The following is a 26,717-nucleotide window of genomic DNA, read 5'->3' on the forward strand; positions in this document are numbered from 1 at the left end:
GGGATTCTACTTAATACAACTACTTAATACAACTTAGAGGTTGGGGTGCTGATCCCTTGTGCCCTTGAAAATGAGTGTATAACTTCTGAGTCCCCCAACACTTTCCTAATAGTTTTACTGTTGACAGAAAGCCTCAACAATAACAGTCAATTAACACATATTTTGTACGTTACATGTCTTATATACTGTATTCTTAAATCCAGCTACAAAAAAGAAATGTTATTAAGAACATCATAAGAGAGAAAATACATTTGCAGTACTGTTCCGTATTTGTCGAAAAAAATCTATAGATGAGAAGACCCACCTTTCAAACCCATATTGTTTGAGGGCCAGCTGTATTTTATTTGAAAAGTATTCTTTTACTCATTTTTACCTTCCTGCCTTTCCCCAAATCTCTCCCTCTTACCCAGAATTCTCTTTCGCCTCATTCTCTCCATTCTTCAAATTAGCTTTCGAATCTTACTCTCTCAAAGGCTTTTCAACCATTGCTACTCCTGCTGATTCGCAGCTCTCTAACAAACGTCTGAGTTTGTCGTTTTCAACAACACGGTGCTCGGTTGTCGTCTATGTGTGGATCACACATGATTTATACGTCCTTCCACATTTTCCACACAGCATCTAATTTGATACAGCGAAATCTGCCTAGTATGTACACAATACTACAGTGAGTTTATGGCGTCATTGACTCCATGTCTTTTCCCTGCTCCGAGGTTCTGAGAACCTAAAAAAGTGCTAGGCACACAAATATGTAATACATGATTAGGCTGTCTATTCTAATGCTGTCGCATCTTTATCAGTAAGGGCACTGCACGTCTCCGTAGCAGGGCATGGCTCCAGAAGGTCCGTCTTCCTCATTCTGTGTTATTGCACTACAAATAGAAGACTGGATTTACTTATAGAACTGTCTTGAAACATGACATATTCATTTTACCTATGCTTTCAAACTGTGATTGGTAATTGTCATTTATTTTTTAAAGGTCCTCCTGGACCCCCCGGTGAAAAAGGAGATAGAGGTCCTGCTGGAGAAAGTGGTCCACGAGGCATTCCAGGTGTAGTAGGTATGGTAACAGTAACTATTTCATCATATCCTTCAGGGTCTGATAATATATATCCATATATGTGTGTAGGGGGAATTGCTATTTGATTTGTCTCCTGTGGAGTGCATGCATGTGTATGTACTTGTGTGTGTGCTAAGGGGGATCTTAAGTGTTTTCCAGAAGCCTAAGCACTATAATGTACCAAATGTCACTGACTTTTGCTTTTTGAAGAAAGTTAAATGCTTTAGCCAAAACTACCACATGGGGATTTTCATATTCCTCGTGAGTGCTGTCTTTGTTATTGATCGGGCACAGTGTATGGCAGCCCTCGCTTTAGGTCACATGAGAAGGAGAATATGAAAATCATCGTCACTCTGAATATATTTGCATGACATACACACACACACACACACACACACACACACACACAGACACACACAGACACATAAAAGGAAATTGGATTACATGCCTTATACAGTCCTTACCTGAAATATAGCTGCTTAAACCCATGAAATCTGAATGTAAATGTTGACTAGAATACAGATGACTTTTACCTTCACTGTCAGCTACTCTCTGTATCTTACTTAGAGCAAAACTGTCTTAAATTATTTTCCTCAGTTGGCGTTGTAATCTTGAAAGCAATATTTTGAGAGAAGGTAATAGAAGACAGAAAAGGAGAAAGAGCATGAACTTTCCTTGCTCTCACAGAAATAGAGGAGACCATAGTAGCAGCATGATTGTCATGTTATTCTTGGCGAGAAATCAAATACCCACTTGCTCTTTGAAAGTAGGGAGTAGACTGCATGGCTTAATTATAACTAGAATGGTTTGTGCCGCCAAAAACATGTCGAAATACCATGTACTACATCCTATTGTTCTGTCTTTTGGTTATATAAAATGTCTTCTTTCTGATCAATATATTGACTAGCTCAGGTTACATCAGAAAAATAGTATTTAAAAATGAAAGACGTGAATTTGACACCTTTCTGACCTTGACAACGTTATGCTTAAAAAGCCAATACATAGTTCACATTAAAAAGATTTTAAAGCTATTTGACATATATCTATATATATAATCATATGTGTGTGTATTCAATATATGAATCAATCTATGGATGATCTATGGGTACATTGTTATACATACATAGGTACATACGTTTATATTTTAATACATACAGTATATGATATCTATATGCAAAGTAATATATATTGAGTAATTAAATTGAGATGGCCTAAGTTTACTAATATTTCTAAACATAATTTATCATTTTATTGCTTTGGCTATCTGCTTAATATCTGTTCAAATCAAAGTTTAGACTGGGTTGAATAATATTCTTGACAATTTAAAATATACTTAACATTTCTTAGAGAACAGTTAACCCAATTTTAGGTGTCTGTATGAATATACCTCAAGAAATGTTTGTGTTTTTTTGGGTTTTTTTTGTTTTGTTTTGTTTTTTTACTCAATTAATATATATAAGTCCTGCCTCCTGGAACTTGTAAACTAATGACAATATATTCAAAGATTGATATTGGGAAAAGATGTATAATTTTTACATTTTTCATAATGTGCTATCGAAGGAGTTAACTGAAAATTGAATTAATGGGATTTCTCTGAACTGATAACATCTAAAATGAGATTTTTTTACAATAGTTTATTTCAAACTGCTGGGCTCTAGGATGAAATATTTCATTCTATAGGAAAATAACACTGTTACATACAGTTTTCATGGTCATCACAGTAATTGGGGGAGGGGGAGAAAGGCTGTTTTCATTTAAGCACATAAAACCTGGGTTTGTATATTTATATAATATGTACCCATTAATGAATCTTCATACACTACACACACACACACACACACACACACGCGCGCGTATATATGTGGTTACATTATTGTTTGGGATTAGAATACGTAAAATCAAGTCCGTGAAAGATTAATATATTCCAGCATTAGGACTCCAATTTTTAAAAATATATATAAATATATTTTATAAATATATATAAATATATTTTATAAATATATATAAATATATAATTTTTTGGTTTATATTTCTCATTGCTTGAGTTGTGCTTTTTCGGGAACAAATCTTAAGAATTCAGTTTCCACCTTGTACATTTCGAAGTTACCATTGCTGCTACAGCAAAATCCTGCCATTTGAGGATTTCCAGTTGGACTGCATAAGCCTTCTGGTCAAAACTCCAAGATTTTTTTTCTGATGTGTTTTTATTTGTAGTAGCAGTTTATTTATTGAATATCTACATTGTACTAAGTGCATTGTTTCTACCAATTGCTTGTATTATTTATCAGTGGCACACATGAAATTTTGGGAAGGAATATTATCCCTTCATTTGGAGATTGACCTATTGCATATTCAAAACTAAATTGTTTCATTATACTTACAAATCTACATGAGAAGTGAATTATCACAGCTGTGTTTTTTTTCATTAACCATGTAGGTCCTCCAGGTCTTAAAGGTGATCGGGGAGCAATTGGCTTTTCTGGACCTCGAGGATTTCCAGGGCCACCGGGGAAGACCGGGAGGACAGGTATCGTGATAATGTATATTTTCTTTGTATACGAAAAGCAATAGCCATCCTAGTATGAATAGTAGACTCACATGCAGTTTATTTTGTGGTCTGAAACATTTTGAAACTAATTTCTCTCTACCTGAGGAAAGTTCCTATGTCCCAAAGGAAAGTAGTCTTTAAGAAAAAAAAAAAAAAGAAAAAGACAATAGAGGATTTATAAACTCTACCCAACCATAAATCACATGAAGAATGGTGTGTATCTTAGAACAAAGAGAAGGGAAGGACTAGCAAAGAAAAACAAACAAAGTATAAATACCCTTTTAACCAAAACTGGCCAAACCTTGGAAAGTTACAGTTAGCAATCTACAGATAGGTCAGAAATCCTATTCTATGCAAGATAAACTGACTGCTGTTATACATTAGTTCTTAATAAACTACATTGTTCAGGCTCTTTAAAATTTGTATACATGATGACATTTTTTCTACTCCTTAGAAAAGGGCAGTAGCCTAAGCTTGAATTGTGAACTTCACACAGAAATTTTAGAAAGAGGCAGGCTTACTGTTTCCTAATTTCAAAGTAAATGTTGACTAAGAGAATAGGATCCTTATCATTGAGGTGTTCTTTAAAATAGATTTTGTTTTAGTAGTTTTAGGTTTATAGAAAAATTGCACAGAAAATACAGAATTCTCATAAACCCACATCCGGTTTCCCTATTGTTAACATCTTGCATGTTAAGTTATTAACATGGTGTATTTGTAATAATTGATGAACCATATTGATACGTTATTAGTAATTTAGGCCCACAGTTTATATATTAGAGTTCATATTCGGTGTTGTACATTCTGTGGGTTTTATCAGTTGTATAATGACATGTATCTATCACTAGAGTATCATACAGAGTAGTTTCCCTTCCCTAAAGATCCCCTGTGGTGTACCTACTCATCACCAGCACACTCCCTCCCAACCCCAGGCAACCACGCATCTCTTCACGCGCTCTCTGTAGTTTCGCCTTTTCCAGAATGTCATACAGTTGAAATATTGTATCTAATCATTTCAGATTGGCTTATTCCATTGAGAAGTATACGTTTCAGCTTCTCCATATCTTTTTGTGCCCTGATAGCTCATTTATTTTTAATGCTCAATGTATTCTGATGAATGGGTGTACCTCAGTTTATTTATCCGCTCACCTATTTGAAGGACATCTTGGTACTTCCACGTTTTGGCAGTCATCAATAAAGCTGCTGACCTGAGTTGTCCTAGAAGTTTGATTGCTGGGTCTCATGGTAAACCTGTTTAATTTTGTAAGAAACCTCCAGACTGTCTTCCAAAGTGTCTGTACCATTTTGCATTCCCACCAGCAGTGAATGAGAGTTGGTGGTGGTCTGCATCCTCGCTGGCCTTTGGTGTTGCCAATGTTTTGGATTTTAGCAATTTTAATAGGTGTGTTGAGGTATTTTTGATAGTATTCGTGTTTATGGACTGTGTCAGTGGCAGTTGGGCTTAGAGAAAAATCAGCTAGCCACAAATAAGCAAGCTACAATCAGACGCAATTACCTGAACTGAATGGTATATTTATATACCAACCATCTCCAAAGCTGTCTAGCTTTAATCAGGCCTTTTCGGCAAAATGGGAAGAAGCGTTCATTTGTTAATTTGTTTGAAATTATCTGCATCCTTCAGGAATTGCTGAATTTCCTAAATGGGCAATTTGTGTGCAATAGATAAATATATTTAAAAACCCTGAATTTGACAAAATTGCAAAGCTACTTATAGTTTCCAAGATAATTCAAAATAATTCCATGAAGTGAGAACACATATTTTATCTGTATTCTAAGTTTAAAGCTAAAATGGCACATTGATGTACTATCTCTCTCAAAAAGGTAGTCATTTATTATCTCTGGCAAAATCATGGTAAGATTTTGTTCGGGACTCTTTCTGGTATGGTCTGTTCATAACTTTCTATTTACATTAAATCATAAGGGGTAACTTCATAAATGAATATCACTATGCACTCTGAGTAAATCAGAGTTACAGGTTTGTTTTTCTGGAAAGTCAAGAAGTGGAAACATGGCAAAAAATTTAAGAATATTAAGAAGGCCTCACTCTTTCTCACACCCATCTGTCTGTTAAATATAACCCTCCTACATGGCCACTGACAACATTAGCAACAACCCACAGAAGAGATGTGTAACTGTAGCACAACTTAGCTGATTTAATAAGAAATAACTTCCCTTTGTTTGAGCATCTATGTTTTCTCATACGCTGTGCTTGGAGCTGAGAACATAAGACGAGCTGCTCCCCACCCTGGAGTTTTCTCCCAGAAATTGCTCACAAGGACCTCTTTTCTAAAGTTTAATCAACAAGATCATTCTGTAACATTTATGTGCACTATCTAACCTCAGGTGGTTCATTTGGGAAAAGTAAACATTTAGCCAAAGGTATTCTAAAGGAGGGATACACCCCTGTTCTCTAGCAAGGATGTTTTTGATGTGTTCACCTGTGAGAAAAAATTTCCAAGTGTCCTCTGTGAGAAGATCTCTGAATCAGGCTAGAGTGACGTAAAACATTTGTGTTTATGTATAAGAAGAAAAGTTTTATTTTATTATTTTTTTAAAAAGAGGTAGTGTAAGATAAAAAGGCAAAATTTTTAAAAACCTGATTATTTATTTATCATAGGATCCTAGAGCTATCAGGATTTAAGTGAGTCATTCACGCAGTGCCCTGGCTGGAACATAAACTATCAGAAGACAGTTGTGGTATAAAAAGACTCCCAAGAATAATGTACAGCCTCTTCCTTTTTACTAAATAATGCTAAAATGATAAAATTAAGCTTTTTTATTGCATTATCTTTTCTGAAAAGAATTAGAACTGATCATTACACCCTTTTGAATCCCCCCCTCCCAATTTTTGTTTAATATCTTAGACTTTTCCTCTTTGGAATCTGAAACTTAGGTACTATATCTCATAAAAGTGTATTATCAGAAAATAGGAAATATTTTGAGTGCTTTTAAATTAATGATTTTTTTTTGCCAATTTCACGTTACCTGGAATGACTGAATCATAATTAAACAGTGAATATAATGATGTACAGTGTAATCATATATGCAAAATGATCAGAGGCATTCTCTTTATCATACGCTGATAAAGAATGGTTGACATTTCATGAAATCTTCACAATAAAATTTTAATCGGAAACAACTTACGCTTTCTAAGTGCTCAATTTCAGTTTTCATGTTACTTACCAGGGTAATTTTATATTTTTAAATTTGATAAATTGGGGAATCAAAAAATCTTTAAATGGTAAATAAGAACAAATGTTCCCAAAGACAGATGAAGACAAAATAAAGTGAATTAGAGAAAGAAAGAAAGAAAAATAAAATCCAAATAAAGATTTAAACTTTAAATTAAAATTAAAAATAATTGTGCCATAAAAAGTGAACAGAGATGACAAAGCCCTCTCTCATTCACTGAGAATAAAACCACAGACAGACCATTCTAGCTAAGCTTTGGGAGATGTAAAACAGTAAGAGCTACCATCTCTTCTATTCCTCTCTTTATGGGCAAGATGCTTTATAACCATTGTTGCTAGTTTTTAAGGTAACTCTGCAATGGAAGGTGTTATTTTTTCATTTGATGGAAAATAAGCTTTTAGTTCAGAAAGGTTTGAAAACTTCTTTTGAGCCACATACCTGGTAAGTAGCAGGGCAAAATAATTCAAATAGAGATTTCTAAAATTGCCGTTATAATGCTATTAAAAGCCATGGGTTTTAAACTATGTCCTCTGAGCTCTTGGGTGCAAGGCAGAGGGTCTTGATTTTGTTGGGGGAAATCAAGAACATTAACAAAGATTCTGACTTAAGAGAGTACTATATCAGCCCTACGTTTATGCTAAGAAGGTATTACTTGCAAGGTAAATACTTGAGAATGTTGGAAGAAGAATCAATAAGTAAGAATAGCCCCACTCTCAGGAGATGACATGGTTACCATTAAAATCTCTTGTTGGTACTAAAACATTATCTTCTGGATATATTTTTGAAAGTGGAGCTGTTTATGAATAATCACCATTAGCAAAGACCCAGGTTTTAACAATGTTTCCAGTACCTCATACAAAAGGATAGCATTTCTACCACACCCTTCAGTTATTAGCTGCGGTTCCTCAAAGCCAAAGGAAGTAGACTATAGGCTTAGATGCCCTTGAGACCTTCCTAGCTTCCCCCAGGATGAGGTCATCAGGATCTTAGCATTCTCAGAAATTCATTCACAGCCCATCTTTGGGATTCTTCCCTCTAAAGAAATGGAAACAAGATAAAGTGTAATGGGAAATATAGAATCAAGGTTTCAGATGAAGGACACTGAGCTTCCTGGAGGAGGGAAAAAAGCAAAGTCAAAGGAAGAGGAAAAACAAGATGAATAAGCACAAAAAGTGCCATACCTCAGTTTTGTCTGCTTTAGGAAAATGGGATATTTAATGCCCATATAAATAATTTGCAATAATGTATGTAAGGGACCTACCCAGAACAATGACCTGTTTCTAATAGGACTTTTAAAATGATAGCCATTACATCTGAAACTAATGATACACTGTATGTTAACTAATTGAATTTAAATAAAATAAGTTTAAAATTTTTTTTAAATAGTGAAAATAAAATGATAGCCCTTATCATTATCAACATCAACAGTATTGTATTTGAATATCTGTAGGTTGTGGTAAGCTGATATTCCAGGTTACCTTGTGATGGTCTGTCTCATTTAAAGCAATTCATTTTTGTCTCCATTTACAACAACTCATTTTTAAATAATTAAATTGGCCTAATTACCAAAAAAAAAAAATTGTTTCTTTTTTCTTGTTTGTTTTCAAGGAAATCCTGGACCAAAAGGCCAGAAGGGGGACAGAGGGAGTGGAAGCACACTAAGTAAGTGTATGGTTCATTGTTTTTATGTGTGCCTTGTAATAGTGGTCAGGGCTCAAGGCAAATGTGGGGAACTTCAGCATTGATCCCTAGACGTTCTGTGGATGTCAGCCACAGTTTTCTCCAAATCAAGCCTGCTCATTGGAGTAAAACAAATAGATTAAATTATACAACTGTGAGTCTCGTTACCCATTTGTATTTTGTTTTCACGATGAGCACAGTTCTCTAAAAATTCCACATAGAAAATTGTTCAATTTTCAAGCCACCTCCAATCTACTGAAGGAAAATCAAGTTTATGAATAGAAACAATTCTATCTTCCTTACACACTAACAGAGCAAACTGAAAGGCTCCATCTAGGAATTTGGACAATCTGAGAACCCTGGCCAAATAAGTCGCTGATGGCTGGGGTTTTGGTGTTTTGTTTTGTTTTGTTTTACTAACCACTTGAAACGTTGCGTTCTGTATCCTAGACCTTCAGAATTGCAGCAGAATAGATTTGACACAGGGAACTCTTGTTGATTGGATGCTGGCCTCATATACATTGGCCCTTAAAAACAAAATATTAGATGCGATGTCTTCAATATGCCACGCTCTAAGTCAGTTATTTTGTGTCTAGGCTGAATCCACACAGATCAAGGGAAAGGATTAGGGAAAGGAACTGAGGGATCCCCTCCTGCGTTCCCAGTAGGAGCTGCATGTGATGTCTGCGTGTCAGTGGGGGTAGCCACTGCTACACGCACACACGGTGATCAGAATCTCTACCCAAACACTGTCTGCTTTAGACAGATCATGGCTAGTCCTTTAATGTACCAAAAATGTAGCATTTTTCAGTTGTAGTTATTATTTTAAAAATATAGTACCAATTTCTCTCCCTTATAGCAGAAGTAATTATTTTAACCTGTACTGTGTATGGATATGGCCCTTAGACAATTTGGGATCACCAGCTTGAATGCAAGCCATTCAAGTCTAATATAACTACCTGATGCTTTTCACAATTGTTGCATTGTTGACCATGCTTGCCCCTAAATTGAACAACATTATTGTGTGTCTCCTCACAGTGCTGTAGTGTCATTCAGTGATTTTTAGTGTGGTTACTATTATAGTTAGATAATGGAAACATTAGTATACCTCTTCTCCTTTGTGTCCATTTCCTCTTTAATGTGACCACTTTTGTCTGCTGTAATACTTTATACTACCTAGTCTCCTTTCTTCTCATCACTCCAGCTATTTTCACTTGAACTCCTTTTGTAACTCTTTTCCCTGTCTTCCTGTTTATCTCTGCCTTTATCTTTGGTGCAGTTTTTATCTCTTTTTCTCCTTTTCCTGAGACTTTGTCTGAACTACTTAACATTGACTCTGGGTAAGCCTAGCAAATAAAGAACTCTGTTTTGCAGTCTGTAAACTGAACACCCACCCCGTCTTCAGGTACCTGAGGTTATCAAATACTTTGAATATTTTTTTCAGATCTGTTCAGAAATGTTTCCAGTTATAGGTGTTTTCATGGCTGTTTTGAACTTTATGCTCACACTTTCTTTGTGAAAGGAACAATAGAGATACTTCTGTGTATAAGTGTTTATGGCCTCCAGATTTCCCTCCATGCACCCGCCCCGTAGAGAGTATATATAACTCCATAATGTTTCAGAAAGAAAGAATCATAGACACAAACATCTGTACAGTACATTCTGCTTTTACCTTCCTGAAGTTAGTATGTCAGCCCCTTGCCCATGTCGGGACATGTGGCTCTAGCTCTTTTCCCTCAGTGACTATGCACTGTTCCATTATATAGCTATACTGTAGTGCCCATAGTACATCATTCTATTCCCTAGTCATGAACACTTGATGATTTTTGTTGGCCATAGTTTGGCTTTTATAAGCAATGCTATATTCAGCAGTCTCATACATGACCTTGTGGAACTATTTTATAGAGAATTTGCTAGGAGTAGAATCAATAGTTCAGAGGTGACATGCATTTTACAATTTGGTGGTTTCTTGTGAATGGCTCCAAAAAGATCGTACCAATTTATTCTGCATGAAAGTACCTGATTCCCCCTCTCTTCAGTTAGTTCTGATAAATAACAATTTATATTGAGTTATTTTAATATACCTTTTTCATGTTTTTGGGGCATGATTTACATATAAAAAGAATAATCACTGATTTCCTCTTTTATGTATGTGTCAGGACCGATACAACCCCCTGATCGTATTTGGGCAGGGCCCTTTTAAGATCAGGTGGGTTGGGCAAGACACCCTCTGCTACCATCTCATTAAAAGGCCCTTCACCTCTGGACAAGTCATCAGCACAACTGACTCCAAGATCCCTCTGTGGCTCCTCCAAATGACTTTGGTTCCTGTGTGGTGTGCAGTTTCCACATGGCTTTCTCTCCTGGTCCTTTGTGCTGTTTGGGCCTCTGTTCCCACGTTCCCACCTCTCCCCACTCAAGTACCCCACCATCACCACCATCTCCTAGCACCCTTAGCTGGATGCCTCCTGTGTACTGAACGGGGGGCTGCTCCTGCCAGTTCTCAGAGCCAGGCCGGGAGCCTCTGCCATCCACTCACCTCATGTCCTCCTGGACCCAATTTAACCCGGTGGGTTCTAGGAGACATCTCATGGATCCTGAGTCTATGTGGGTTCTTGACATTCAAAAACAATACTCCCAATAAGTGATGGGGTTACATAAAAGAAAATGCCTTTGTTAGTTCACTCATTCATTCACTCGGCGTGTGTTCATTGCATACCTCCTGGAGCTGGACACAGAAGCTAGTAAGATAACTATTGCCTCTCACCTTACGGAGCTAATTGTCCCCGGAAGCCCTAAACATGTAAATGGGCAATTCTATAAACAGCACTATAGGAACGGAGGAATAGGCTCTACAGGTGTTCAGAGGAGATAAAGATTATTTAATCCCTTAAATATTAAAAAAGTAAATTGATTTTGATTAGCTTAGTTTACCTTCTTGTCTTCTTCTTCGACAAATTACACCTTTTTTTCCCCCAAGTTTATAGTGAAGTCAAGTGAAGCTTTTTTTTTTTCCCCCCCAAGTTTATAGTGAAGTAAAGTGGAGCTTGGACAGTTCATTCAACACATTTAGACCAAAAACAGAACTTGTTTCTTTAGATGATCTGGCTATCTCAAGCAAGAATATTTTGATCATGAAAAAATAATGCTGATGTGTTTTATTGTAAAAAGCTCCTTGTGTTTTACACTTTAAATATCAATTATAGATCTAAAGGTGAAGAAATATTTCAGTAGACCTGGAGATATTTTGTGTAGGTGAAGAAGGGAATAAAATGAGAAAGGGGAAAAGGTACGAAAAGACCAAAAACAAAACAAAACAAAAGAACAGGGAAGATGTAGGGTAGTGTGTTATTTGTGTAGGTCTCTCTATTAATTAACAGATCGCATTTCCACACCTCTCATTTCCTTCAAGGTTTACACATAGTCTCAAGCTTCAGTCTTAAGTTTCTAGTAAATTCTAAGTCATGTAGCCATGTGTGTCTCAACCCTTGCATTCCCTCTTCTGTAAAATGTGCATCGTGACACCTACCTCACAGGGTTGTTGTGAGGATCACATAAGACACTGTGTGGGGGAAGATGCTCTGTAAAACCATAAAGTGCTTTAAACACATAAGGTATGCTTCACACTGGTTGCTGGTATCGTGCAGACATGTCAAGTCTGTAATCAGAGTCAGAGTGAAAGCAAAATGAAAATGTGAGAAGCCAAATAAATGTCATGGACAAAACGGGAGGTGCTAGAGAATAAGATTTTTAACATTAGAGAGAGCAACGTGAGTGTGACCAGATCTCAAATCAATGAGTTTGTCTGAGCCAAGCTGAAGACCATAAAAGAGGTGACTCACCAGGGTGCATGCCAGAGGCCAGGAACTGTCAACAGAGGTCAGAACAAAATGTCAGCCTCATAAAACAAGAGTCTAGGCTCTGAAGGACAAAGCAGGAGCCCAAGACTGTGCTGACAAGAAAGCTTCAAGAAAGGTTGAAACAAATTAGAGTTGTCATTGGTACTGTGGGTCTGCACCTCCACGATAGCAGAGTCTCCAAGGGAAGAAAAAAAAAAAAGGAGGTGGCGGAATCAGCCAAGTCTTCCGATGGTCCTTATTATTAGAAAATGGGCAATGTTGACTAGTCCGTGAATTCACAGCCATGGAGATGAGTTGGACCTCCTTGTCTGTGGTTTAATCAGATGTGACTTCCCACCCCGCTCTGCACTGAGGGACAGCTAGAACCTGGGGAGCCTCTTCTGTTGCCAGCAGGCGTTGGTCAACATTGGCCACAGCATGACCCTGATCCCAGAGATCGTGGGAGACAATTCCAGGGGACTCCGTTCACAAGTTGTCTGACACCCCAGACCACAGATTAAGGAGAGGAGCTTCTCTTCTCTCTTTAGACAAAAATAGATGCTGACCGCCCAGTTCAAATGCAGAGGGTATACCAACTTGAGTAATGCACAGTGGAGAGAAGTCTGCCCCAAGCTCTCCTGCTTGTCACAGAGGTTTGTCTGCTCTGTTCTCACCCAGCTTGGAAGGGTGTTGCAGTCAAGCAAAAACAATTCCTTCTGTACAAACACCTTGTGTGAGGCTCTGTCCTACACATACTAATCCACAGTGTGTCATTGGTTAGTATTTCTTACTGTGCTTTGTTCATGCCGAGAATTAGGATGTGAATTTAAAGTGCCTTACTCTGAAACTCATACAATGATATGAAATACCAGTTTGTCTTCCAGTTGATTTCTGCTCAGGACTCAGCACAATCTTAAGTGATTTCTGGTTTTTCCCAAAGCATTCAGTTGACCAAAGTCAAACCTTCTCCTCCAAACACTAAATAATTACAACAATGAACAGTTAGAGAACACTGGCCGTGCACTTAGGGGCTTTTGATGTATTCTCTCATTTAAACCTCAGAAGAGCCTTTGAAGTTGGTACTGTGATTATTCCCTTTTTATAGGTTGGAAACTGAAGCTCATTGCCGATAAATGGAAGAGCAGAAATTCAAAGCCAGTTGTTTGAATTTCCTAAGGCCCTGTTTGTAACTATGACTCCATTCAACACCCCCACGCTAGTTTTATGTATTTATATATGTAAATTCTACAAATACATAGCGTGGAGGGTGTGGAAAAAGAAGGAAAAGAGAAAGATTTTTTTGTTAAGATTTTATTTATTTGAGAGAGAGAACAAGTAGGGGGAGCGGCGGGCAGAGAGAGAGGGAGAAGCAGGGAGCCTGGTGGGGGACCTGGGATCATGACCTGAGCTGAAGACAGACGCCTGACTAATTGAGCCACCCACATGCCCTGAGAGATTTGTAATAAGCAATTTGGTTTTCTAGAATGGGCCTATAATTTGAAGACGCTGAGGAGACAAAAATTCTTACAGTGTGACTTCCGTTATTTCAAATTCCAAAAAAAAGCATTCTCAATTAATCTTACTTACGTTTCCACCTTCACGCACTTCTTCAGCTCTTGGGTCCAGTCTCTGCCCCGATCTGTCATTCAGATACAGTCTCCCTGCAACACCCGCAAAACTTGCGTTATCGGTAATAGGAGTTATTTACTCGCGGACACCAGGGGAAGGAGCTACCCGCTAATATTCTGTCTTTACTTCAGTACCTGGCTCAATTTTAACAATTTTGAATGAGGTTTGGCTGCTTTGATGTTCCTCTTCTGTTCCGTGTCTCTTTTTTTTAACTCTTCACTGACCGTTTCTCAGCGGCCCACATTCCACTGGAGCCATTGGCTCCAGGTAACTTAGCCAAGTGCCGCTCGGTTTTGACAATGTGTGGTGGTTAAAGCTTTATGTGAGTCTGCGAATTGTTGCTAAACATGGAACGTTCCATTAACGCAACAGATAGGAATAACTCATGTGTCTTGTAAACTGAACTAGAGCTTTAAATGAGGAATGGATGCAGCAGTTAACATTTGTCCTGACGAGTCCCTATCCCAGCTGACTCACACAGCTCGACTCCTACCAGAGCCAATTAGAAGGCCAGAAGAAAAATCAGTACAGCTCCAGCCCGGTCTCTTGCAGGAGCAAAATCTGAAATTCACCCAGTTACGGGCTGGAATGCAGGTGAAGCCGACCCATCACACCACTTCTCATCATCCAGAGCCTCAGAGGACGAGATGGCTTTCCTGCTCCTCTTCAGAGAACTGGGTCCTGGCTTCCCATTCTGCAGTCAATTTAGTCTTACGCCAACACAAGACCATTTATTTTGTGCCAATTAAAGCACTGTCAAAGTAGGGGTTCACAACCAATACTTGCCCCTCCCCGTGGCCTCTCTGTATATGCATTGTTCTGCGGTGGGAATCTCAACACCAGAGTCCGTAAAACCACACAGTTGTTTGCACATGAAGTGTCCAAGAAATATCTCCCATTGGTTGTGGCTTAACCTACAGATTTGCGCTTTCCTGAGGCACTCCAGATACTTCCATTCCCAGCTTCCCCTGAATTACTCACGTCTGCGTGATCCACTCACTGCCAAGGGAAACACCTGAACCCCAGAAACATTTCTTTTTTTTTTAATAATGATTTTTTATTATATTATGTTAGTCACCATACAGTACATCCTTAGTTTCTGATGTAATGTTCCATGAGTCACTGTTTGCATATAACACCCAGTGCACCATGCAATATGTGCCCTCCTTAATACCCATCACCGGCCTATCCCAATCCCCTACCCCCCTCCCTTCTGAAGCCCTCAGTTTGTTTCCCAGAGTCCATAGTCTCTCATGGTTATTCCCCCTTCTGTTTACCCCCCTTCATTCTTCCTTCCTTCTCCTACCGATCTCCCTGCAATTTCTTATGTTCCATAAATGAGTGAAACCATATGATAATTGTGTTTCTCTGCTTGATTTATTTCACTTAGCATAATCTCCTCCAGTCCCATCCATGTTGCAGCAAATGTTGGGTAATTGTTCTTTCTGATGGCTGAGTAATATTCCATTGTATATATGGACCACATCTTCTTAATCCAGTCATCTGTTGAAGGGCATTTCGGCTCCTTCCATAATTTAGCTATTGTGGACAAAGCTGCTATAAACATTGGGGTGCATATGGCCCTTCTCTTCACTATGTCTGTCTCTTTGGGGTAAATACCCAGTAGTGCAATTGCTGGGTATAATACCCTATGGTAGCTCTATTTTTAACTTTTTGAGGGACTTCCACACTGTTTTCCAAAGTGGCTGTACCAACTTACATTCCTACCAACAATGTAGGAGGGATCCCCTTTCTCCACATCCTCTCCAACATTTGTTGTTTTTTGCCTTGTCAATTTTTGCCATTCTAACTGGAGTAGGGTGGTAGTTACAGACAACTGGTTAAAGGAATCCTAATGTGAATTCTTAAGCAAAATGAGAAACATACTTTGTCCTTATGATGTTTTATGTAATTCTGATTTTGCATTTCCTAGAAATGCTGAAAGGTAAATTCTTTTACCTGAGCACCAATATTCAGTTTCTGTGCACAATATTTTTTATCAGAACTCCACATGGTTTATAGCATAATTCATTTGTTCGCTACAAAATGATTATCTGTTCTATTCCAAAACATCTTCCATGCATATTCTCCTGTTATCATCTCTTACCTACTGTATCACCTACACCTAGAAACACTACTTCTGTACCAGAAGAGCATGTATTGTATTAATCACAGAAGGCAGCCAGATGAATATTATTACTATATTGAGACATGTAGTAGGTCCTTGATAAATACTTTTGTAGTTTTTAAAATAAGAATTAGAACTTCTAGAGTGTCTGGGTGGCTGAGCTGGTTAAGCATCTGCCTTCAGCTCATTATGATCCTAGGGTCCTGGGATCCAGTCCTGAGAGTCCGCATCCTGTTCCTTACTGTTCGGGAAGCCACCTTCTCCCTCTCCCTGCCCCCTCACTCACTCACACCCAAAAAATTCTAAAAGAATTAGAACTCCTGAGGCTTTAAGTAGGCATTTCAGTGACAAAGTCATTATTTTTGTTGAAGGTTTTTTTACTGTGTTCAGATCATGACATAACAGGGATGGGTGCTTGGTTCTAATTTATGAATGAAAGAAAAAGCTGTATTTTCAAATGTATAGCCATTAAGGTACTCTGTTTCTCATTTCATTTGCAACTAATCAAAAACACAAAGAGGAAAAAAAGTGTATTAGTCTGCTAGGGGTTGCCAGAACAGAGTACCACAGACTGGGTGAATAAACAACACAAATCTATTCCCTCAGAGTTCTGAACACTGAAGTCCAAGATCAAGGTGCCCTCAGGACACTAGTCCTCTTGGACTAGGGCCCCACCCAGATGGCCTCAATGAACCTTGACCTATTTCCTTAGAGGCCCTGTCTCTAAATACAGTCATAGTGGGTGTTAGGACGTGCACAGATGCATTTGGGGGGGATATAATTCAGTCCGTAACAGGAGGGTATCAAGAACTGATGTCCATGTCCATGGGCAGTCTCATGTCTAAATCTTTGCTGTGCAGGCCTGGAACTTTGAGAATGAGGAAGACCTGCTTCAGTTGTCTCTGCCTCTCTGCCAACCAGTTCTCAAGTCCTTAATTGTATCATAAATAAATTTGGGACATTCTGCTGTTTGAAAACAATTTCACTTTCATTTGTTTCTTGTCAGTATTTTGTTTTCACATTTCAGGGATGTTCTTTTACATGATGGAATTCATAAAGTAATAAAAAGTGTCAGACTAATGCAGTTTAAGTGGACAGTAGCCAGTGGTGATTAAATTAATGAGAAATAGAATGATCTGGGAAGCTACTTCTGAATTTATTGTCAAATAATCACCATCTATGTATTTGTAAGAATTTTTTAAGTGGAAAGTAATGGAAACCTGCTTAATCAAGAAACAGTCTATTGATTGACATCATTAAGAATTCCAAGAGATGGTTTTGCTTCAGGCATGGTGGGATCCAGGAGTTCAAACTAAGTCATTTAGACTCAGTATCTCTCTCCCTTTCTCTCTCTCTCTCCCTCTCTGTGTATATATGTGTATGTATATATAATATGTATAAATTAATAGTTGATTAGGCTCTTGCTGTGCTGCATAATCTCACATCTAGCCATGTTTGAGAAAGAATGCCACCTTCCTTGCTTCAGAAGAACTCTTGTTAGCTCTGCTTGGGTACTGATTTTCCCGTGACTAACCACTGTAGTGTTCAGACAGTAGGGCACACTCACTGCCCAACCAAGTAGGGTCACTAGAAGGTGATGGGTTGGGCAGAATCACCCCTTCAGAATCTTAGAGTAGAGGGCAAAAGGCCCTGAAAAAGTGGATTGACCTAACTTTGCTATTACATACTATTCAATAATAATCTTGTTAAATGCTTAGTGCCTATTGGACAGCAATGTATTAGGTCAATTCCTCCATAATACGAGAGGTTTAGAACTCTCTTAAGTAATCTCACTGTGTTCTTGTATCGTTCTCTCAGTTGTTCTCAGGCTCTGGTGAGTATCAGAATGACCTCTAAGGCTTCTATCATATACGAATGGCTGGACTCAACACACAGAGATGCTTATTTCAGGGCTTTGGGTTGTGGGCTGGTATGTGAGATTTCCAAAAGCTCTCCTTGGTATTCTGAAGCACAAGTATTTCAAAATTTCTTCTTTGATACGTGATTGATACTTTTTTGCTACCATCACCCATTGCCAATCACTAGGCCAGAAATCTGAATTTTTAAGAAATAATAACACTAATAACTCTGTCTATAGGACAGAGAGGGACCCTTCTGTGCCAGGTGCTCTGCAGGGCACTTTGTATGGCTCTCCTCCACTTCCTCCTCACAAGGAACCTATTGCGCTGCTGCTTTCCCCCTGAGGATTTAGACCATGAAGTAACCTGTGCAAAATCTCACAGCTAGTATTTATGTGGAGGAATTTGAATGTTGGTTTAAACCATTTTTAAATTCTATCACATTATATTGCATCTTAACTTGATTTTTTTTAAGATTTTTATTTTTTTATTAGAGAGAGACAGCACCAGAGGGGTGAGGGGCAGAGGGAGAAGCAGACTCCCCGTTGAGCAGGGAGCCTCATGTGGAACTCCGAGATCATGACCTGAGCTGAAGGCAGTCACCCAACCAACTGAGCCACCCAGGTGCCGCTTGACTTGACTTTCTTCCTCAAACCTCTTCAAAGTACATTCATGGACTAAAACCATTCTCACAAAAGTTCTATGAGGTGATTACACAAGATGTCATAACACATGAAGAAATTAAGGTGAAAACAGGCATCACAATTTGTCTAAAGTCATAAAGGCAGTTTGTAGCACAACTGAGACTAGGGCCCTGGTCTGCTGGCTTCTCATGTAGAGAAGGCACCTGTTTCCTGATACAGACAGAGCCCCTTCTCTGGTGAATAAGCACTGGGACCCTGTCTTTTGAAATAAAGCATCTAGTGCCTCAACCTGACAGCCCACACTTCACAGTTGGGTTGGTTTGTTTCTTTCCCCTGCTTTTCTTTCTGTCATTATCCAAACAAAATTTGCTGTCCCATGCTTTTTTTCTTCTTCCTAAGAGTATCTACTGTGATTACACTAAAACAGTCAAAAGTTAAGCAAATGGAAGCACTGTTTCCTGGAGGAGAGAGAAACAGCTCATTTGTTGGATTTTTTTTTTTTTAAAGATTTTATTTATTTATTCGACAGAGATAGAGACAGCCAGCGAGAGAGGGAACACAAGCAGGGGGAGTGGGGGAGGAAGAAGCAGGCTCATAGCGGAAGAGCCTGATGTGGGGCTCGATGCCATAACGCCAGGATCACGCCCTGAGCCAAAGGCAGATGCTTAACCGCTGTGCCACCCAGGCGCCCCTCATTTGTTGGATTTTTGAGGCATCAAGTGGTCTGTCTTTAAATACCTGTGGACACAGCTGTCGGACAGAAATCATGGCCTTACCTGTCAAATGCCGAGGGAATGGGCACTTTATACCCTAATGTCTCCTACCGATCCTGGCAAGGCAGTCCTGAGAACACCCTAGAGCTCTGAACAGTTATGAGCATAAACAAAAGGTAGCACACAATGACAAGGAGAATGTGTATTTTCTTCTAATTTACCTCCCGATCCAATTAAAGGGGCAAACACTCAGTTTAGAAAATAATTTTCTCTTCATGAAAAGTCAAAGAATCTGTACTGAGTTGTAAGCCCTGCCAATAACTAGACAGATTAAGCTTTCTTGGGCCATATTTAAGGCATTTTTCTCTACAAAATCCACACCTCAAAATCTGTAATTTCAGTTTCCTAGAATAACGTTCAGAATGAATTATAATTAATAATTCTAGCGCTACCTTTATATAGTACTTTCTAGCCTTAAATACATTTTTTTTCACATATGATCGTATTTGAAACCTCAATCGTAGGAGGTAGGTGTTGTTATGTGTATTTTATAAATAGGTCAAGTGAAGGATCAAGTGGTCTAAATCACTATCAATGTCTCAACAGATTATAAAGAGGGACGTAGGACCTTCACGGAGTCTGGCTGAGGCCCGTGTTTTCAGAAGTCAGAAAGGATAATGTAATGTATACTAGTTTGTGTGGTGCATTTTCTAAATAAGCTCTGTTCAATGTCTTCATGGATTGCTTGACTATTTTTATGCCATATGGTTTTAAGTGAAGAGCAAAATTGCAAATCATCTAAATATGGGTAGGTAAAATTCCCCTTTGTAATTTTTTTTTTTACAGTTCTCTAAGTAACTCTAAAAAGTAAAACTCACTTAGAATTGAAGTTTTAAATAATAACAAAATTATTCTAAAATGGTAATAAATATCCTAATATATGAGCACAGTCCCTTGAAGAACACAATATGGCCTTTGAAAGGCAGACACGTCTTGTTTAATTGATGATTTGGAAATCCAGTAGTAGAAGCAACATTTTAGCTCAGGATACTCTGAGGACAACTTACACATTTCCCAACCATACTGCCTTGTCTTGTTTTACTTAACCTTTCCATTGTGTTGGTTTCCCCCCACATAAACTTATCCTTAACCATCACACCTTTGTGGGGATCTGCATGACGAGGGAGGTATTCTTTTTAAACACAAAGTTCTTTCGTCTTAAGTATTTACCACTTATTTTAGCAAGATTCTCTTAAAGTTTTATTTGATGATTCAGCTCCAAAACTGACAAAATATAGGAAATAATAGCCTTCTGCTACTTTTTAATTTTCTTATGTTGAAGTAATTTACTCATAATTAAGTTCGATTTACTCAACACCATCTGAGCTTAGTACCATGTCTTTTGAAGCAACAGATTCTCAATCTTTATTTTAGTTATTCAGCAGCTGAACTATCGGTGTTCAGTATAATCACGGTTGAGTTTGCGAACTAACTTCCAGTATAGACAAAATATCTACTCCCCAACTATCCCGCAGTCCTCAAATCTTGGGGTTCAGTTTGTTCCTTAATAATGAAATAACATTGAGCACCAGCCTCATGTTCTAAGGCAATTCAAGTGCCTCCTATGTAAAATAGTTTGATGAAAACACAGAAAAATTATATCCCTCCATGTATCTTCCCTGCCACCTCTGGGGTACTGGGTTTAAGAGTGTTAAAAAATTCGTATCCATGTGAAACCTCAGAATGTGACCTTAGTTGGAAGGAGGATCTTTGCAGGCGTAATTAAGCTAAGATGAGGTCATATTGGATTCAGGTGGGCCCTAAATCGAGTGACTAGCGTTCTTATAAGAAGAGAAGGATACGCAGACATAGGAAGAAGACTGAGGCAGAGATCGGAGTGATGTAGTAACTACAAGCTAAGGAACATGACGAATTGCCAGGAGCCACTAGAAGCTAGGAAAATGCAAGGAAGGATTTCTGGGGCACCTGGGTGGTTCGGTCAGTTAAGCGTCTGCCTTCCGCAGGGTCCTGGGATTGAGCCCCGCATCAGGCACCCCCTATTTGTGTGCTTTCTCTCTCTCTGGGTCAAAAAAAAGGGGGGGGCGCCTGGGTGGCTCAGTTGTTAGTTAAGCATCTGCCGTCGGCTCAGGGCGTGATCCCGGCAATCTGGGATCAAGCCCCGCATCAGGCTCCTCCGCTGGGAGCCTGCTTCTTCCTCTCCCACTCCCCCTGCTTGTGTTTCCTATCTCGCTGGCTGTGTCTCTGTCAAATAAATAAATAAAATCTAAAAAAAAAGAAAAAAAAAATCCAAGGAAGAAATTTCTCCCTAGAGCCTTCAGAAGGAACATGGCCCTGTGGACATCTTGATTTCAGACTTTTGGCCTCCAGAACTGTGAGGGAATTTTTTTTTTAAAGATTTTATTTATTTATTTGAAAGCACACAGTGGGGGGAGGGGCAGCGGGAGACGCAGACTCCTCACTGAGCAGGGATCCCAATGCGGGGCTCAATACCAGGACCCTGAGATCATGACCTGAGCCACTCAGGCATCCCTAAATTTGTTGTTTTAAGCCACACGGTTGTGATCATTTGGTTTAGTTGCCTTAGGAACCTAATAGCCTGGGTGTCTCTTTACTTACTTTCCACACCACTCAGACACAGCGAGCACCACAGCCCTCCCTCCATTTGAAAAAGTACTGTAGCTCCACCTGGGATCTAGGAGGATTTTCCTGAAGGTTTTGTTACAACAGGAGAATATCAGCACAACAGTCATGAAGTTGAACCTTGGACTTCACTATCTTGAAATTCCCAGCCAGCTTAGACCTCAGATTTCCTCCCTGGACCTTCTCATTCTCTCCCCTGCCATCAGACTACCCTGCCTACCCCGCTGTCCACCGAGACCCTCTCCATCTACCTTGTTCTCTGCTCGGTCACGAGATTTCCAAAACATCTGTCTCCTTCGACTTCCTGAGTAAGATTCAAAATCTGTTACAATAGTTTTCCAGAGAAATTTAACTCTACTTCTGCAAACATCTGATACCCAGGTTGTGCCTTTGTTTCATAGCTCTTTCATGAGCTAAATACCTCATTAAGCTAATTATCTTAAAAAAGAAAAATCAGTTCCCTTTCTAGAGGAATTTGGCCACATTGTGAGGACTTCCAGGTCAAACTGCCATCAGATCTTTTTTTAATTTATTACAGTTGGAACTTGAATATAATAAATACCATTGTAATAAATTTAACCCTAAATCCTAATTCCAATAAATGTTAAGAAAAAAGAAAACATGACCATAAGGTAAACGATATGATCATAGTTGAAATAACTAAACTCCTCAAGAGTCATTTTTAGGGGTGCCTGGGTGGCTTAATGAGTTAAGCATCTGTCTTTGGCTCAGGTTGTGATCCTAGGGTCCTGGGATCAAGCCCCAAGCCCTGCTTAGTGGGGAGTCTGCTTCTTCCTCTCCCTCTGCCTGCTGCTCCCCCTGCTTGTGCTAGCATGCACTCTCTCTCTGTCAAATAAATAAATACATACTTAAAAAAATAAGCCTACAATAAACAAAGCAAAAATAACCTCCAAACTTGTTAACTTTTATTATATTTGGAATTATTTCTTCAGATTTAAATTACAAAACCTTTTGTAAATTACCTGCTCTATTACATATTTTCCTTTTGGCATCTTACAGTCATAGAAATATGAATAAGCTATTAATATAATAAATACTTCATATACTGTTTTTATTTTATATACAGACTTTTAAGAATACATAGAAATTATCAGTACTCTACTCTTCCCTTCAGAACTGGGAAATAAAAGTAAGATTGCTTAGAGAAAGTTAAACTACAATGAATCAGAGCAGAGAGATGTCAAATCACCTCACCCGATTGAATGTTATTAACATATATAAAGAAAAATGCGTTAACCAAACAGTGTTGGTCAGTCCCAGAGGCAAAATCTCACTGCTGTGTCTCATTGTAAATTAATAAATTAATTAAGCCAATAACTCACTGATTGTGATTTGACTTCTTATGCAGATTGCCCATGGGGAGAAAATGGCCTTGTCAAGCAGATACAAATATTTCAGTTTTTGAGGCAATTACATTTCTCATTGTAAATCGAATTGACATTTAGTCCCAAGATTCTATTTAACATTAGTCTGCCAATAAGAAATAAATCCTCTGAACCTACAAAACCATTTTAGAATGCATAAGGCTTCTGATCATCCCTCCCACCTTAGAGGGCTCTCAGTAGTCACATTATTTTTTTCCCCCATAATAGAATTCATGTTTATCTCAGTTAAACCAGTCTTTCCTTTATGATTCCCCTTCTTGCTTCTGTACATAGAAACAGTATTCCCTGTAGAGACTTGTGAAATACTGAATTCTGTGTCTTCTATTGTTTGATATTTTAAACATTTACCAACTTAATCCACTCAGACAATGCAGTTTGCACATCAGGCAGAGCTCACAGTGATTCATTCATTCATTCATTCATTCATTCACTCATTCATTCATTTATACCATAACTCTTCATCGATTCCAAAGTGAAAAATTGCATTCTGACAGGTGCTGAAATGTTAACTGTAAAGATCTTACTTTACTGGAGAAAATTAACTAGTGTGGGTTAGGAGTGCTATGGAAGTTTGAAGAGGGAACCCTATCCAAACCCTGGGATTGAAGGTAGAGAACTAGAAGGTGTGTGTGGGAGGGGAGGGTGTGGGGGAGCATTCCAGACAGGGATCAAAGCCCCAGAAATATGGGAGAAGAAGGCTTATTTGGGAAATGTAAGCAGTTATATAACTGAAATAAAAAGAGCAAGAAGTGCAGGGATGGAGTGGTTCTCCGACAGACTGGAGAGGAAAACAGTGATGAGTCATGACGTTATTTGTTCCAGGATTCCTGGCAGGAGTATCCCTACTGAAATCCTCTGTCATTCTAGTCTACGTATTCTGTGGCAATTATACCAGGGGTTGGCCAGCTTTTTCTGCAAAGCGCAAGATAGTAGATATTTTTGGTTTGCATGCCAGAAGGTCTCAGTCACAACTATTCTCCTCTTGTAGCCTAAAAGCAGCCCTAGCCAATATGTAAACTAAAGGGCATGGCTGCATTCCAATAAAACTTCATTTACAAAACAGACAGCAGGCTGTAATTGGATCAGGGACCCTAGCTGACTCATTACTGGTCTAGAAGTGTCCCTTCAAAATAGAAAAAATCATGTTTGGAAATAAAAGTCAAATAAACTCACATCTGAAATCATAGGATAGGTTTTGTCTATCTGCAGAAACTTATACCAATTGGTTGAGAACTCCCTTTTGAGAAGGACAAGCATTAAATAGGGAATTAGTAAAACAAAAATTTTTTAATGAATTAGGTGATTAATATCACAGATAATATTCATTCCAGTGCTTTCATTGCAAAATGTAAACCTCAAAATGTTTTAAATTTGTAAAAATAAGAACTTATATTTATACACCATTTTAAAGAAGGCACTATTTCAGGGTGCCTGGCTGGCTCAGTCAGAAAAGCAGGTAGCTCTTGCTTTCAGGTGGTGAGTTCAAGTCCCATGTTGGATTGTAGAGATTACTTAAATAAACTTTTAAAATAAATAAATAAAAAATAAAGAATGCACCATTTCTTCTAATTTTCACAATGGCCTCAGAAATCCTAAAGGCAGGATATATGTTTTATTCAAATAATTCCTGGAACCCAGGAAAATGCCTGGCACAAATTTTCGTACATTAACTGAGAACACGTAACTCACAGCACATAATCATTTTCTCTTTTTAACAGTTGAAAAATTTGGTCTTACAGTGATTACATGGTTTAATAAGGTCACAGAAACAGTGTGAGAGGCAGAACTAAAGTCCAGATTATCTGACCCTTAGTTTTTTGCTTTAGGTATTCTCTGCAGCCACAGATCTAGAAAAGAACACACATCTCAACACAGTACAATTAGTATTGCATAAATACACCAAGGTTACTAAAATATCGTTTATGGTCTAGACTTATTGTCTTTGCTCAAAACTCACCTTCAACAAGGAAATGGCTCCCCATCTTACTCCAGAAATGCATTAACACTGTCTACAAGCCACCAAATCTGCCACCACCTTGGTCTTGGACTTCCAGGCTCTAGAACTGTGAGAAATAAATGTCTGTTGTGTAAGCCAGCCAGTCTGTTACAGAGTGTGAACAGACTGAGACAGATACTAACATTTGAGAACTGCCCCAGGAGACACAAGTCGTCTTAATGACACACAGTGAGAACGCTTTCATTCGCTTATTTGGGTGGTAAGACCATCAAGCTCATAGAATCAGATGTTTGAATATGATGTGTGTTTTGTCACAGTGTCATGGTAAATATGTTATGGTTGGCTATATATGACTTCTGTAAAAACAAACGTTTGGGGATGGCACTAGTTAATACTACCTGACTCTAATATTTTAAAACTTTAAACAATCCACTCCTGGATGATTATTTCCCATTTTCTTAGTCAATTATAGTGAATGATTGGGTCACATGGGTATTTTACTTGGTAATTGAAAGTTTGAATACTGTAATAACCAATTATTTTCCCTTTAAGAATGTTGTATACTCCTATTTATTAAGTGAGGAATGGCTTATGCACTTGGGCATGATTACATTGATTCAGTGTTTAGCACTGAGTTCTATTTTGGAAGAACCAAGAAAATAATTATAATTGTAATACCACATATTAACATGTTAGCTTTTTATGTTTCTGTGTAGTTCAGTCAGTTAGTTTTGTCATAGGAAATGGCTGATATTCTTTGTTACTAGATTACGGTTTCAACAAAATTTATTCCAACTAGAAGAAAAATGTTACTGAATATCTCTTGAATTAATTGAATTTTGTAAACTCATTTCCTAATACTCCATTTTCACATTGGAGGGATATTTTTGTTGAAAGTTATATCTTGCCTTTTTAAACTACAGTGTTTCTCAAACTTATATTTAAAAAGATATATTTAAATAGAACTGCACTTGTTCATTGGCTTTTATGCTTATTAGAGAATATTGCTTTTTTTTAGCACTAGCTAAATTTTTAAAAATATTTTCTGTCTCTTTCATTCTGTTCTTCAGCCAAATGATTTTTAATCAAAAACTTACTAGAATAATAGAGGTTCTTTAAGGAAATTTTGATTCTCCAAGTGACTTGTTAATGTTAATTACACACTTTTATTCTTCTCTCTCTACGTTCATAATATATATATTTTTAAAAATAGGAGTCCTTTCATATTTAAACCTAACATGATCAAAATCTTATAAAAGTTTATCATATATACCAATTTGATTAAACATTGAAAAACAAAATTATTTTTGTAATTACAAACTTAGTAAATTTCTTCACAAAGTTTGTTGCTATAGTGATTTCTCAAAATATCCAAAATAATA

At 38.1% G+C, this 26,717-nt stretch overlaps 1 protein-coding gene and 1 long non-coding RNA gene across 10 annotated transcripts in view; one reads left to right on the forward strand and one right to left on the reverse strand.

Annotated features, from left to right (window-relative positions):
• LOC103681334 overlaps nucleotides 1-25,466 on the reverse strand; it is a 33,753-nt gene extending 8,287 nt beyond the window's left edge. For 2 of the 3 annotated variants that reach the window (XR_573262.1, XR_573261.1), the window contains exons 1-2: nucleotides 25,336-25,466; nucleotides 13,926-13,999 (exon numbers count right to left, since the gene is read on the reverse strand). This is a non-coding gene — a long non-coding RNA (uncharacterized LOC103681334). Of the gene's footprint in view, nucleotides 1-12,129; nucleotides 12,158-13,925; nucleotides 14,000-25,335 lie in introns of those variants that run through there. The other variant, XR_573260.1, reaches the window with a different exon arrangement.
• MSR1 (macrophage scavenger receptor 1) overlaps nucleotides 1-26,717 on the forward strand; it is a 130,966-nt gene that overhangs the window by 92,430 nt on the left and 11,819 nt on the right. For 5 of the 7 annotated variants that reach the window (XM_008710890.2, XM_008710887.2, XM_008710888.2 and 2 more), the window contains 3 exons: nucleotides 978-1,058; nucleotides 3,496-3,585; nucleotides 8,428-8,481. In XM_008710890.2, the coding sequence (XP_008709112.1) occupies nucleotides 978-1,058; nucleotides 3,496-3,585; nucleotides 8,428-8,481 (225 nt within the window). Of the gene's footprint in view, nucleotides 1-977; nucleotides 1,059-3,495; nucleotides 3,586-8,427; nucleotides 8,482-10,658; nucleotides 12,113-14,519; nucleotides 15,000-26,717 lie in introns of those variants that run through there. The other 2 variants (XM_040643319.1, XM_008710892.2) reach the window with 2 other exon arrangements.

The sequence above is a fragment of the Ursus maritimus genome, unplaced genomic scaffold, assembly GCF_017311325.1.
Source record: "Ursus maritimus isolate PB19 unplaced genomic scaffold, ASM1731132v1 scaffold_28, whole genome shotgun sequence".
Taxonomy (NCBI): Eukaryota; Metazoa; Chordata; class Mammalia; order Carnivora; family Ursidae; genus Ursus; species Ursus maritimus.